This window comes from Heterodontus francisci, chromosome 31 (assembly GCF_036365525.1).
Source record: "Heterodontus francisci isolate sHetFra1 chromosome 31, sHetFra1.hap1, whole genome shotgun sequence".
NCBI lineage: Eukaryota > Metazoa > Chordata > Chondrichthyes > Heterodontiformes > Heterodontidae > Heterodontus > Heterodontus francisci.
The window spans coordinates 11,459,934-11,474,350 of record NC_090401.1 but is presented as its reverse complement, the minus strand read 5'-3'; the positions used below and the strand labels follow the sequence as shown (position 1 = coordinate 11,474,350).

The following is a 14,417-nucleotide window of genomic DNA, read 5'->3' as shown; positions in this document are numbered from 1 at the left end:
AGATCCTTTGCATAGTTCTGTCAGTTCCAATGGAGCAACATCATCAGCAGAGGGGTAAAGCAGGGCTGCATCCTGGCACCAACTCTCTTTGGCATATTCTTCTCCATGCTGCTATTGTACACTTTTGGCAACTCAGATGGGGGTGTCCACTTGCATACCAGAGCTGACAGTAAGCTGTTCAGCTTGGAAGACTGCGCGCCAAGATTAAAGTGCATAAAGTCCTAGTCCGTGAGTTGCTGTTTGCTGATGACACTGTGCTGACATCCCATAATGAAGTTCACTTGCAGCAGCTTGTAGATCGCTTCTCCTGGGCCTGCAAGGAGTTTGGACTGACAATCAGCGTCAGGAAGAACAAAGTTATGGGCCAAGACATAGAGACTCCACCTTCCATCAACATGGACAACCTCACTCTGGAGGTCGTCAACAGTTTCACGTACCTTGGATCACCAATCACCAGCAATCTGTCCCTTGAAGCCAAAATCAGTACCAGGATTGCCAAGACTGCAGCTGTCATGTCAAAGCTGAGAAGACAACTGTTGACCAATAGAAAACTAACCGAAAATACAAAGATTTGTGTGTACCAGGCTTGTGTTCTCAGCATCCTCCTTTACAGTAGCGAAGGATGGACAACTTATGCAAGCCAAGAAAAGCGGTTGAACAACTTCCACCTCTGCTGCCTCAGACAAATATTGGGCATCTCCTGGCAGGACACAGTGCCGAATATGGAAGTACACCAGCGTGCAGGGATCCCTAGCATGTTTGCCCTCTTGAATCAGCGGTAACTGCATTGGCTGGGTCGTGTATATATATATAGATGAGTACTTGAAACGTCATTGCATACAAGGCAAAGGGCCAAGTGCTGGAAAATGGGATTAGAATAGTTAGGTGCTTGATGGTCGGCACAGACATGATAGGCCAAAGGGCCTGTTTCTGTGTTGTATAACTCTATGACTCTCTATGACTCTATGTGTGCGTGAAATGGATAATGGTCGCATCCCCAAAGACAATCTCTGTGGCAGGCTTGCTATTGGCACGAGACCAACAGGTCGCTCACAGCTGCGACACAAGGATGTCTGCAAGCGAAACCTCAAGTTCATCGGGATTGGAGTCAATGTATGGGAAGTCCGGCTGCTGACCTTATCCCTATGCCAATTTACACATGGTTTGGATAATAATCCAGAGATTATAACCATTGAGGTCCTGTGCTTTAATTTAGCTTCTTGTTCCTGGTAGTCTCTAAAGAGGACCACATGCCTAATCTTCCCTATGTTGTTGGTCCCAACATGGACCTCAATAATTAGATCCTCCCCTCCTACTCTAAGTTCTTCTCCAGACTTGAGGAGATGTCCTATACCCAGGCAGGCAATAAAACGTTTGGAACTCCTGGTCGCAGCTGTAGTGAACAGTATCTGTCCCCCTGATTATAATGTTCCCTAGCACTACCACATTCCTTTTCACTCCCCAACTTGAATAGCCTCCTGTAACATTGTGCCATGGTCAGTTTGCTCATCCAACCTGCAGAGTTTGCCCTCATCCGCACAGCAACAAGAACCTTGAACCTGCTGGATAAGGGCAAAGGCTGAGGCTCCTCCAGCACTGCACCTGGAATCCCCTTACCTGCCTGACTCGCTGTCAAACCCTCCTGTCCCTGATCACTAACCACATGTGCACCACATCCTATCCTAAGGGGTGTGACTGCCTGCTGCATCAAAGTGTCCAGGTAACTCACCCCCTACCTGAGGCCCTGCAATGTCTGCATCTCAGACTTCAAACAATTCTGAGCTGAAGATCCTCGGGATGTAGACAGTTACTGCAGATGTGGTTGTCCGAGATCACAACACTCTCCACAAACTCCCACATGCTGCAGTTCTGGAACACCACCTGCACTATCATCCTGATATAACACTGTTTAAATTATTTCATTAATTAATCTGTGTATTTAATCAACTTAGCTCATAGATTTTTATTTTTAAATTAATTAATGATCCAGTTTGCCTGTAATGTTATGGTATTTCTCCTGTGCTGCTCTCAGTCTCTCCCTTTTCTTCGACCTTAGGTCTATTTTTGAACCTAAAGGATACTATGCCCTTAATGCTTAGATAAATGATAAATTGAACCCTTAGCTCTGATTCCTCAAACCTTGCTTGATCCTATGATATCACCTTTTGAGTTATCCCCTCTGTCTGGTATCAACTGCTGCTCACTCCCACACAGCTCCTTTACACTCCCTGATGCTGGGGTTCCAGCTCTTTTTAAACCAAACACAAATGCACACCACAAAGACAGACACACAGACAACACACACACACAAATGCAAGCAGAAAGACAGACATGCAAGATACACGTGCACACACAGATAAAGACGCTCATAAACAGAAATAAGCACATATACCAAGACAAATGTAAACACACACACAACACACTTCAATCATATATAATCAAGTACTTACAAAACCGCCTTTGGGTCCTGATTTACCTTGGAATCCCTAGAGACAGAGTAGAAAGAAAGTCTTAGATTAGAGCTGTTCAGCTTTCCAATGACATTGAGACAGGGCTATCTGACATTCGATTCCCGAACGGAAAGGGTGGAACAGTCTTGAGAATAACTTCTCCCTGTTCATACCACTGGGCTCCTGTGCAACAATGGGAACCTCAACACACTCCCATCATTCCTTACACACTGACCCTTAACACCCTCTCATCATTCCTTACACACTGACCCTCAAAACCCTCCCAACAATCCCTACACAGTGACCGTCAACACCCTCCCATCATTCCACACACACTGACCCTCAAAACCCTCCCATCATTCCTCACACACTGACCGTCAACACCCTCCCATCATTCCCTACACACTTTACCCTCAAAACACTCCCATCATTTCCTACACACTGACACTCAACACCTTCCCATCATTCCCTGCACTCTGACCCTCAACACCCCCCATCATTCCCTATACACTGACCCTCAAAAACCTCCCAAAATTCGTCACACACTGACCCTCAGCACCCTCACATCATTCCTGAGACATTGATCCTCAACACCCTTCCATCATTCCTCACACACTGACCCTCAAATCCCTCTCATCCTTCCTCACACACTGACCCTCAACACCCTTCCATCATTCCTGAGCCATTGATCCTCAACACTCTCCCATCATTCCCTACACACTAACCCTCAACACCCTCCCATCATTCCCTATACACTCACCCTCAACACCCTCACATCATTCCCTACACACTGATGCTCAACACCCTCCCATCATTCCCTACACACTGAACCTCAACACCCTCCCATCATTCTTCTCACACTGACCCTCAACACCCTCCCATCATTCCCTACACATTGACCCTCAAGACCCTCCCATCATTCCTCACACACTGACCCTCAACACCCTCTCATCATTCCCTACACACTGACCCTCAAGACCCTCCCATCATTCCTCTCACACTGACCTTCAACATCCTCCCATCATTTCTCACACTGACCCTCAACACCCTCCCATCATTCTTCTCACACTGACCCTCAACACCCTCCCATCATTCCCTACACATTGACCATTAAGACCCTTCCATCATTCCTCACACACTGACCCTCAACACCCTCTCATCATTCCCTACACACTGACCCTCAAGACCGTCACATCATTCCTCACACACTGACCCTCAACATCCTCCCATCATTTATCACACACTGACCCTCAACACCCTCTCATCATTCCCTACACACTAACCCTCAACACCCTCCTATCATTCCCTACACAGGGACCCTCCAGCGTCTCCCATCATTGCTCACAGATTGACCCTTAACACCCTCCCAGCAATCCCTACACATTGACCCTCAACACCCTCCCATCATTCTCTACACACTGACCCTCAAGGGTCTACCATCATTCCTCACACACTGATCCTGAAATCCCTCCCATCGTTCCTCAAACACTGACCATCAAATCATCTCCCATCATTCCTCTCACACTGACCCTCAACAGACTCCCATCATTCCCTACACACTGACCCTCAACAGACTCCCATCATTCCCTACACACTGACCCTCAACACCCTCCCATCGTTCCTCACACACTGACCCTCAACACCCTCCCTACATTCCCTACACACTGACCCTCAACACCCTCCCATCGTTCCTCACACACTGACCCTCAACACCCTCCCATCATTCCATACACACTGAGCCTCAACACACTATCATTCCCTATACACTAACCCTCAACACCCTCCCATCATTTCCTACACACTGACCCTCCACACCCACCCATTATTCCTCCAACACAGACCCTCAACACCCTCTCATCATTCCTCAAACACTGACCCTCAACACACTCCCATCATTCCTCAAACACTGACCCTCATCACACTCCCATCATTCCTCACTCACTGACCCTCCACCTCTTCCCATCATTCCCTACACACTGACCCTCAACACACTCCCATCATTCCTCAAACACTGACCCTCAACACCCTCCCATCGTGCATAAAACACTGACCCTCAGCACCATCCCATCATTTCCTACATACTGACCCTCAATGCCCACCCATTATTCCTCCAACACAGACCCTCAACATCCTCCCATCGATCCTCACACATTGACTCTCAACACACTCCCATCATTCCTCAAACACTGACCCTCAACACATTCCCATCATTCCTCACACACTGACCCGCCACCTCTTCCCATCATTCCCTACACACTGACCCTCAACACACTCCCATCATTTTCAAACACTGACCCTCAACACCCTCCCATCATCCCTCACACACTGACCCTCCACCTCTTCCCATCATTCCCTATATATTGACCCTCAACACCCTCTCATCATTCCTTTCACAGAAAATAATGAGTGCCACAACTGTGTTCCATTTTGTACAGAGGTGTCCATTCCTTACCTTATCTCCTTTATGTCCAGGGACACCCTGAGGACCTGGGATCCCAGTGGGTCCTCGTTCTCCTTTAACACCCTTGGAACAAGGAAAATATTGGTTTAAAAATGTGAATGAAAGAAAACAAATTTGCACAGCCACCACTCATAATTCCGACAAATAATCCTCCATTCTACACTAATACTGGTTGTGATCATTCTCGCCGGATGTGTCATTGTCACTGGTCTCCTTGGTCGCTGGCATGTGTGTGTGTGTAGTGATCGAGTGAAGCGTATATTCAGTTGCTTTCTGACTGGCCTATTCCAGAATAATTCCATCATTCCTCACACACTAATGGCCAACAATCTCCTCTAACTAGGGCTGTGGATAGGGCTTTCAACTAAAAGCCCAGGTGTCGGAGGGGGTGTAGGGAAGATGGTTCAGGTGAAGGGAGATTTCAAAATTTAAAGAGAAAAGTCAAGACAATAGAGCAGTGCAGCTTTGGATAAAGAGAAGCAGAGAGGGTCAGCGAGGGACAGAGTGTTTAGTGGTAATCATGCAACAGCAAATATGGTCCATGCAAACAATAATCGTAAAAAGATAAATTTTAAGGCTCTTTATCCGTATGTGTGATGCATTCGTAATAAGATAGATGAACAAGCAGCACAAATAGGGATAAATAGTTGAGATCTAATTACCATTATAGAGACATTACAAGGTGGCCAAAGTTGGGAAATAAATATTCCAGGGTACACAACATTTCAAACAGACAGAATGGAAAAGGAAGAGGAGGAGTAGTCCTGATTGAAAGGATGACAGCAGTGAGAAAGGATCTTAGCTCAGAAGAACGGGAAGTAGAATCTGTCTGTGTGGAGATTAGGAATAGCAAGGGTCAGAAACCACTTGGTGGGAGTCGTTTATAGGCCCCCTTACAGTAGTTATATTGGCCAGAGCATTAATCAAGAAATAATTGGAGCTTGTAACAAAGGCATTGTAATAATTGTGGGGTCTTTAATCTTCATATAGATTGGACAAATCAAATTGGCAAAGGTAGTCTAGAGAATGAGTTTGGAGAATGCTTTTGTGACAGATTCCTGGAATAATACTTTGTGGAACCAACTGAGGATAAAGCTATTTTAGATCTCGTATTGTGCAATGAGGCAGAGTTAATTAGTAATCTCATAGTAAAAGATCCACTGGGAAAAAGTGATCATAATACTTCTGAATTCGATATTAAGTTTGAAAGTGATATACTCCAGTCTCAAATAAGAATCTTAAACTTAAATAAAGCCTATTACCTAGGTATGAGGGGAGAACTGGCTAAGGTTGATTGGGTAAATAGAGTAAAAGGTATGACAGTAAATAAACAATGGGAAACATTTAAAAGAACAATTCAAGATATTGAAGAAAAATACATTCCACTAAAAAACAAAAACTCAGCAAGAAAGATCCATCCATGGCTTACTCGGGAAGTTAAGGATAGTAATAAATTAAAAGAAAAGGTTTATAATCTTGCAAAGCATAGCAGTAAGCCTGATGATTGGGAGTGTTTTAGAAACCAGGCAAGGGCAACCAACAAGTTGACAAAAGGAGAAAAATAGAATAGTTTTCTAGTTAGGAATATAAAAACAGATTGTAAGAGCTTTTAAGAGTATATAAAAGGAGGAGAGTAGCTAAAGTAACCTTTGTCCCTTAGAGGCAGAGACAGGAGAAATTATCGTGGGGAATGAGGAAATGGCAGAGACCTTTGAACAATTTTTTTTGTGTCTGTCTTCATAGTGGAAGACAGAATTTGCAAACCAGAAATAGAGAGTAACTTAAGGTAATTAATACCATCAAAGACAAAGTATTGGAGAAACTTAAGGGACTAAAGGCTGACAAATAGTCAGGACCTGATGGCCTTCACTCTAGGTTCTAAAAGAGGTCGCTGCAGAGATAATGGGTGCACTGGTTATGATTTTCCAAAATTCCCTAGATTCTAGAACAATCCCAGCAGACTGTAAGTTAGCAAATGTAACATCGCTATTTAAGAAAGGAGGGAGAGAGAAAACAGGGAACTACAGGCCAGTTAGCCTGACATCAGTCATCTGAAAAGTGCTGGAATTTCTTCTGAAGAAGTTTTAACAATGTACTTTAAAAATCATAGTGTGATCAGACAGAGTCAAAATAGTTCTACGAAAGGGAAATCGCATTTGGCAAATTTATTCGCTTTTTTAAGGATGTGACGAGTAGGGTAGGCAAAGGGAGCCAGTAGATGGGCACATTTGGATTTCCAAAGGGCATTCCATTAGGTGTCACACAAAAGGCTAATACACAAGATAAGGGCTCATGGAGTTGGGATAATATATTAGCATGGACAGAGGATTGGTTAATGGACAAGAAGCAAAGAGTAGGGCTAAACCGGGCATTTTCAAGTTGGCATGCTGTAACTAGGATCAGTGCTGAAGCCTCAGCTATTTACAATCTATATTAATGACTTAGACAAAGAGACAGAATAATGTATCTACCTTTGCTAATGATACAAAGCGAGGTGGGAATATAAGCTGTGAGGACACAAAGAGGCTGCAAAGAGATATAGGCAGGTTAAGCGAGTGGGCAACAAGGTGGCAGATGGAGTATAATGTGGGGAAGTGTGAAGTGATTCACTTCGGTAGCAAGAATAGAAAAGCAGAATATTTTTTTAAATCAATGAAACGTCTAAATGTTGATGTTCAGAGGGACCTGGGTATACTTATACAAAGAACACAGAAAATTAGCAGGCAGGTACAGCAAGCAATTAAGAAGGCAAATGGCATGTTGGCCTTTATTGCAAGGGGACTGGAGTGCAAAAATAAAGAAGTCTTGCTACAATAGTACAGGGCTTTGGTGAGACCACACCTGGAGTGCTGTGCGCAGTTTTGGGTTCCATATCAAAGGAAGGATATACTTGCCTTGGAGGTGGTACAGCAAAGTTCATTAGATTGGTCCCTGGGATGACAGGGTTGTCCTATGATGAGAGGCTGAGTAAATTGGACCGATACTCTCTGGAGTTTAGAAGAACGAGAGGTGATCTCATTGAAATCTACAAGATTTTGAAGGGGCTTAACAGGGTAGACAGGAGTGTCCAAGAGGTGTTTGAAAACATTCCTCAGGTCTGGGAACACAGGCACCAATTTTAGGGAGGGAAGAGGGATGTGAGGTGTGAATGCAAGCCCCGAAGCAAGTGGTGAATCTGGGGAGTCCAGGGACGTGGTGGCCAGGCCAAATGTGGGAACGATCCCCAGCAGTCAGTGAGGGGCTCTGAACACAATTGTGGGAAGGCTGGGGGCGCCTGGGGCAAGGGAGGCCCAAAGCTTCCTTATGAGGCCCAGAGGTTGTCCTACAAGGAAGCCTAAAACTACATTTTTAAAAAATTCCTTCATGGGATGTGAGCGATGCTGGCCAGGCCAGCATTTATTGCCTGTCCCTAATTGCCCTTGAGAAGGTGGTGGTGAGCTGCCTTCTTGAACCACTGCAGTCCATTTGGGGTAGGTATACCCACAATGCTGTTAGGAAGGGAGTTCCAGGATTTTGACCCAGCGACAGTGAAGGAACGGCGATATAGTTCCAACTCAGGATGGTGTGTGGCTTGGAGAGGAACTTGCAGGTGGTGGTGTTCCCATGTATTTGCTGCCCTTGTCCTTCTAGGTGGTAGAGGTCGTGGGTTTGGAAGGTGCTGTTTAAGGAGCCTTGGTGCATTGCTGCAGTGCATCTTGTAGATGGTACACACTGCTGCCACTGTGCGTCGGTGGTGGAGGGAGTGAATGTTTGTAGATGGGGTGCCAATCAAGCAGGCTGCTTTGTCCTGGATGGTGTCGAGCTTCTTGAGTGTTGTTGGAGCTGCACCCATCCAGGCAAGTGGAGAGTATTCCATCACACTCCTGACTTGTGTCTTGTAGATGGTGGACAGGCTTTGGGGAGTCAGGAGGTGAGTTACTCACTGCAGGATTCCTAGCCTCTGACCTGCTCTTGTAGCCATGGTATTTATATGGCTGCTCCAGTTCAGTTTCTGGTCAATGGTAGCCCCTAGGATGTTGATTGTGGGGGATTCAGCGATGGTAATGCTGTTGAATGTCAAGGGGAGATGGTTAGATTCTCTCTTGTTGGAGATGGTCAATGCCTGGCACTTGTGTGGTGCGAATGTTACTTACCACTTATCAGCCCATGCCTGGATATTGTCCAGGTCTTGCTGTATTTCTACACAGACTGCTTCAGTATCTGAGGAGTCACGAATGGTGCTGAACATTGTGCAATCATCAGCGAACATCTCCACTTCTGACCTTATGATTGAAGGAAGGTCATTGATGAAGCAGCTGAAGATGGTTGGGCCTAGGACACTACCCTGAGGAACTCCTGCAGTGATGTCCTGGAGTTCAGATGATTGAACTCCAACAACCACAACCATCTTCCTTTGCGCTAGGTATGACTCCAGCCAGCGGAGGGTTTTCCCCCTGAGTCCCATTGACCTCAGTTTTGCTAGGGCTCCTTGATGCCATACTCAGTCAAATTTAATTACTTATCTGTTTGGGTCTCTTCTGGCCCACAATCCACCTCTTGGCAGGTCTGGCCTGATAGGGAGCCATCACTGCTCCCCCTCTCTCAGGCCTATGAGTAATATTGCAGTCAGGTTCAGGAGCCAATCTGCATACTTAATAAAGGAACTGCTGCCTTCCCGTAGGTTCCCTATTCGACTGCTCAAAACAGAAGGTTAACATCGAGACACAGCGGATTCAAAGGGTTAAATGCCTGCCCTTGTTTTGACCACCTGCCCGGTATCCACCAGTGTTTAAGTCTTTGATCAACGGGCTTTTATTAGAATTACAGAGGGAACAATTGAGGACAAGAGTGTCAATAAACAGAGGACTAAGATGGAAGATGGATCAAAGATAAGATGTGGGAATGTTGAGCCTCTCGAGAGATGTAACAGAACTGTGCCTTCAAAATGCTGAAAGAAACCTGGAACAGAATTTTTAATTGCATGGCCTCCTTAGAACTGCACGTGAGCTCAAAGAAACCATCTCACCAGCAATGTCACAGAGCCTAAGCTTTTATATACAGGCAGCATTGTTGCCAGTACATATTGGAAAATTGAAGGCGCTAGCTGGGATCGTCTGTCCACTGAAATGGGTGAAAAAACAGTTATAAATTCCAATATGCATTGGTGATGGTTTTGAGTTGTACTGAATTGAGGATCCCCCTATACTGAGATCTGCTGGGTTGGGTAGGTGGTCACCATCGTTACAACTGAGGTGGGAGGAGTGCACTGTTTATTCTACTCCCAGCTCTCCACAGGTCACAACATATATTTCAAATTTTCACACTTACTGATACAGTCAATCATATACCCTATTTTTTCCCAGAATAGAACACACTAACCAGGTTTCGTAAATGAACAACAACATTATCAGTTTATCATAAAACAAAACTTAAATACTAGTGAAGTAAAGCAGAACTAGACAGATTTAAATTTTAAAGTCCCCTTTTTACCTTAAACACACACACACACACACACACACACACACACACACACACACACACTGGTTAAACGGAAAAATAAAAAGGGATTTTGGTTCAGAGCTCTGTTACAGACAAAAAAACACTTGGGTTGATTACTTGCTCATTCCTGAAGAAAACAGCAGATGAGATATATTGTACTCCAAACTGGCATATGGTTCAGAGCTCTGTTACAGACAAAAAAACACTTGGGTTGATTACTTGCTCATTCCTGAAGAAAACAGCAGATGAGATATATTGTACTCCAAACTGGCATATGGTTTAACTTCCGATTATATGTAGACGGGATCACTGAGATCTTTTAGAACAGTTCTTTTCAGGTGGCATTGAGAACCAGCATAGCAGGCTTTTCCTCAAAGACAGGAGATGAGATGAATTGACACAATGGACTTCTCAGGGTCTTTTAGAGATGCTGGAATGCGAGCTGGGTTGTGGTCTTCTCTTCTTCCTTCACTTTTTCAGCAGCAGGCTAACTTTATTAGCTGCTCACTCCAGAAGGTAAAACACTCTGACACTACAACCAAAAGCTTGTGAGTTTTTCTGCTCTGCTGCTCCCTGGCTTGTCCAATCAAGGGGCATGCGACTGACTTCTCTGCCTACATCTGCCCTGTTACTAGGGTTTCTGTTCTATTTTTAACTTGAGTCATGTGACAACCATTGAACATTGTTGCCAAGCTAGCTCTTTCAATGCCCTCTTGAAAAAAAACTGTCCAACATTTATTCAGTTTAACTATGAATTCCTCAAAAAATATTTTAACAAAAAACAGAATCACTTTGATAACACATCCAACCTTGCAGGAATGAAACACCATTTTAAAATACGTTTCATTTCAAATTGTGGGAAAAATAGAAGGTCAAAAATTTTTAAAACACATTTTCACACTCATGCTCATTCACTCTTTTCTTGTAGTTAATACAATTCTGCTCTGTACCCTCTTTTCATTCAGATAACTTGAACAAAGTTATATTCTCGATAAGGCATTTGCAATAATATTATTTTTGCACCCAATGTGGATAATATTTAATTGATAAGGTTGTAATAGTAAACTTCATTGGAATAATCTGGCATTCTGGTTTTTAAAGTTTTCCTCAAAGGCTAGAAGGTTATGATCAATATATACCAGTGTCTCTCTGTAGTCCTGGCGGACATAGATTTCAAAATGTTTAAGAGCCAGGAGAAAAGAGGGTTTTTTTTTCCACTGTTGAATACCTTTTTTGGTGTTGAATAGATTTTTGGAAAAGTATCCACTGGCCTTTCTATCCCTGATTTATTGTCTTGTAACAGGACTGCACTGAACCCCAGGTCACTAGCTTCAATTGCTACCTTGAAAGGCTTAGTGAAATTTGGAGCAACCAACACTGGTTCATTGATCAAAACAGCTTTCAGCCTCTCAAAGGATGCTTGGAATTCCCCTGACCACACTATCTGGGTATTCGTTTTTCGTAGTAAATCTGTCAGTGGAGCAGTGAGAGTACTGAAGTTTGGAACAAACTTTTGGTAGAAATCACACATCCCCAAAAAACTCATGATTTCTCGCTTAGTCCTAGGGGTGGGGAACTCCACCAATGCTTGTACTTTCGCTGTTCTTGGCAACACTTGTCCTTTCCCTACTATATGCCCGAGGTAGGTCACTCTCACTTTCGCAAATTCACTTTTGGCAAGGTTTACCACTAAATCAGCCGATTGTAATTTTCTAAACAGAGCTTATAGTTGTTCCAAGTGGTCCTTCCAAGTGTCACTATAGACCAGCACATCATCAAGGTAAACTACACAATTAGGAACACTGGCTACCACTTGGTTCATTAGTTTCTGAAAGGTTACTGGGACATTTTTAAGCCCGAATGGCATTACTCAGCACTGGAAAAGAGCCAATATTGCTTTAGCTTGGGGCGTTAAAGGAATTTGCCAATATCCCTTTAACAAATCTATTTTTGTAAGAAACATGGCACTGCCCACTCTGTCAATACAGTCTTCCAAAGGAGGAATTGGGTAGGAGTCTGCCTTTGTTATTTCATTAACTTTTATGTAGTCTACGCAAAGTCTGGTTGAACTGTCAGGTTTAGGCGCTAACACTACAGGCGAACTTCAGCTGCTTTGACTGGGTTCTATTCGGCAGTTCTCCAGCATGTATTGGATTTCTGCTTTTACCTGGGCTTGTTTCTTTGGACTTAAGCTGTGAGGATGCTGTTTTATAGCAAAGGATTCCCTTACATCCACATCATGGCCTGGATTTTATGTTGCTGCCGCCGTCATCGGCGGTGGCCGAAAACATGGCGGCCCGCATGCGCAGGCTTTACCCCGGAAGCCACCACGATATTAAAAGCAGCAGCTCATTTACATGGCTGGGGCGGAGCGCCTCTCCCCCATGATGTGAGAGGGGGTGGGCGATCCATCCCCAGCAACGGCATCCGGCACCATTGCACAGGCGCCAATGACATTTTTAAAGGGCTTCCAGCCCTTACATTTAATTAAAATTTTTGAAGAAACCTGATTGTAAAAGTGTGAATGAAGTTATTGCGACCCTGTCCCACCACCCCCCCATGACCTTAAAATTTATTACTTACCGTCTCCCCCCCACAAAAAACTTACATTGTGATCCCAACCTTACCCCCAAAGTTAATAAACTATGAACTTTACTCCTTCCCACCACCCCCTAGACCAATCAAAAACATTTCACCCTCCCCACCCCACTGCCCTGAAAACGTATCTCCACCCCCGCCCCACCATGTCCCGCATTGGATCTTCAGACGAAGATCAGAAGGCGCGGGAGTCCCAGCAACCGACCACAATATCGGAGCGGGACGGCCGACTGGAGCAGGTAAGTCATTAATTCATTACTTTGCATGAATTAACATACTTAGATTCTGCTCCCATCGCCGAGCAGTGGGGGGCACCGCCACAAGGCCTCGCTGCCGCCGGCAATATGGGGCCAGGCCTTGTCAGCATCAAGGCCCGTGGCGGGCCTCTCCCGGAGGCATTTTCCAGGCCCTCCCGCCATGACCCCCGACATCGGGGGTCGGTAAAACTCAGTCCCATGTGTGGCTAAGGTTGTACATCCTGGCTTACCCCTACAGACCTTTAAATACTGTGAGTAGCCTTGTTAGGTCTTCTCGTTGGTCTGCATCTCTATATGAAAGCGTAATGTCCAATCTCCCTAGCAGTTCAGTATTAGCTAACTGGATAGTAGGAGGTTCAATGTGAGAATTGTCTAGGCCTCTTTCTGCCTCATCCTCACTATCTCTTTCATCTTTCACTGTCCCTATACCTGACATACCTGTTCTTGCTTATCCTCCTCCTGGCGATGATATTGTTTTAACATATTGATGTGACACAGCTGATTCTTTTTCCGGCGATCTGCAGTGTCAATCAAATAATTTACTTTACCAATTCTCTTGACCACTTTATATGAACCATTGAACCGTGCTTTCAACAGTTCAACCTGTATAGCAGTAATACTAACACTTCATCCCCTGGTTGAAATGTTCGGGTCTTGGCATGATTGTCTGCTCCTTTCTTCATTGTTGTTGGGAAGCTTTAAGGTGTTCGTGAGCCACTTTGCAGGATATCATGAGCCGTTCCTGGAACATGGATACGTAATGTAGCACGGTAGTTTCATCCCTCTGTTCTAAAATCTTTTCTTTAATTAGTTTTTAGAGGACCTCTTATCTCATGTCCATAAACTAATTCAAAAGGACTCAAACCTGTAGATTCATTAGATGAATCTCTAGTGGCAGACAAAAGAAATTCTAGCCCTTTATCTCAATCATGGGGATATTCATGACAGCATGCTCTGATCATTGTTTTGAGGGTCCGATGGTACCTTTCTAAAGCCCCTGTGTCTGTGGGTGATATGCTGAGGGCTTTAACTGTATTATGCCCAAGTTACCCATAACTTCCTGAAAGATTTTAGACATAAAACTGCAACCTTGATCTGACAGAATCTCAATTGGTAATCCATATCTAATGAAGAACTGGGTTAACGTCTCTACCATTACCTTAGCAGAAATTG

The 14,417-nt window shown here is 44.5% G+C and overlaps 1 protein-coding gene across 1 annotated transcript in view; it reads right to left on the bottom strand.

Moving 5' to 3' along the window:
- The window catches only part of col9a2 (procollagen, type IX, alpha 2), a 159,022-nt gene that overhangs the window by 38,784 nt on the left and 105,821 nt on the right, over positions 1–14,417 (bottom strand). Inside the window, exons 12-13 of the mRNA XM_068011034.1 lie at positions 4,903–4,974; positions 2,451–2,486 (exon numbers count right to left, since the gene is read on the bottom strand). Of these exons, the coding sequence (XP_067867135.1) occupies positions 2,451–2,486; positions 4,903–4,974 (108 nt within the window). The remainder of the gene's footprint in view (positions 1–2,450; positions 2,487–4,902; positions 4,975–14,417) is intronic.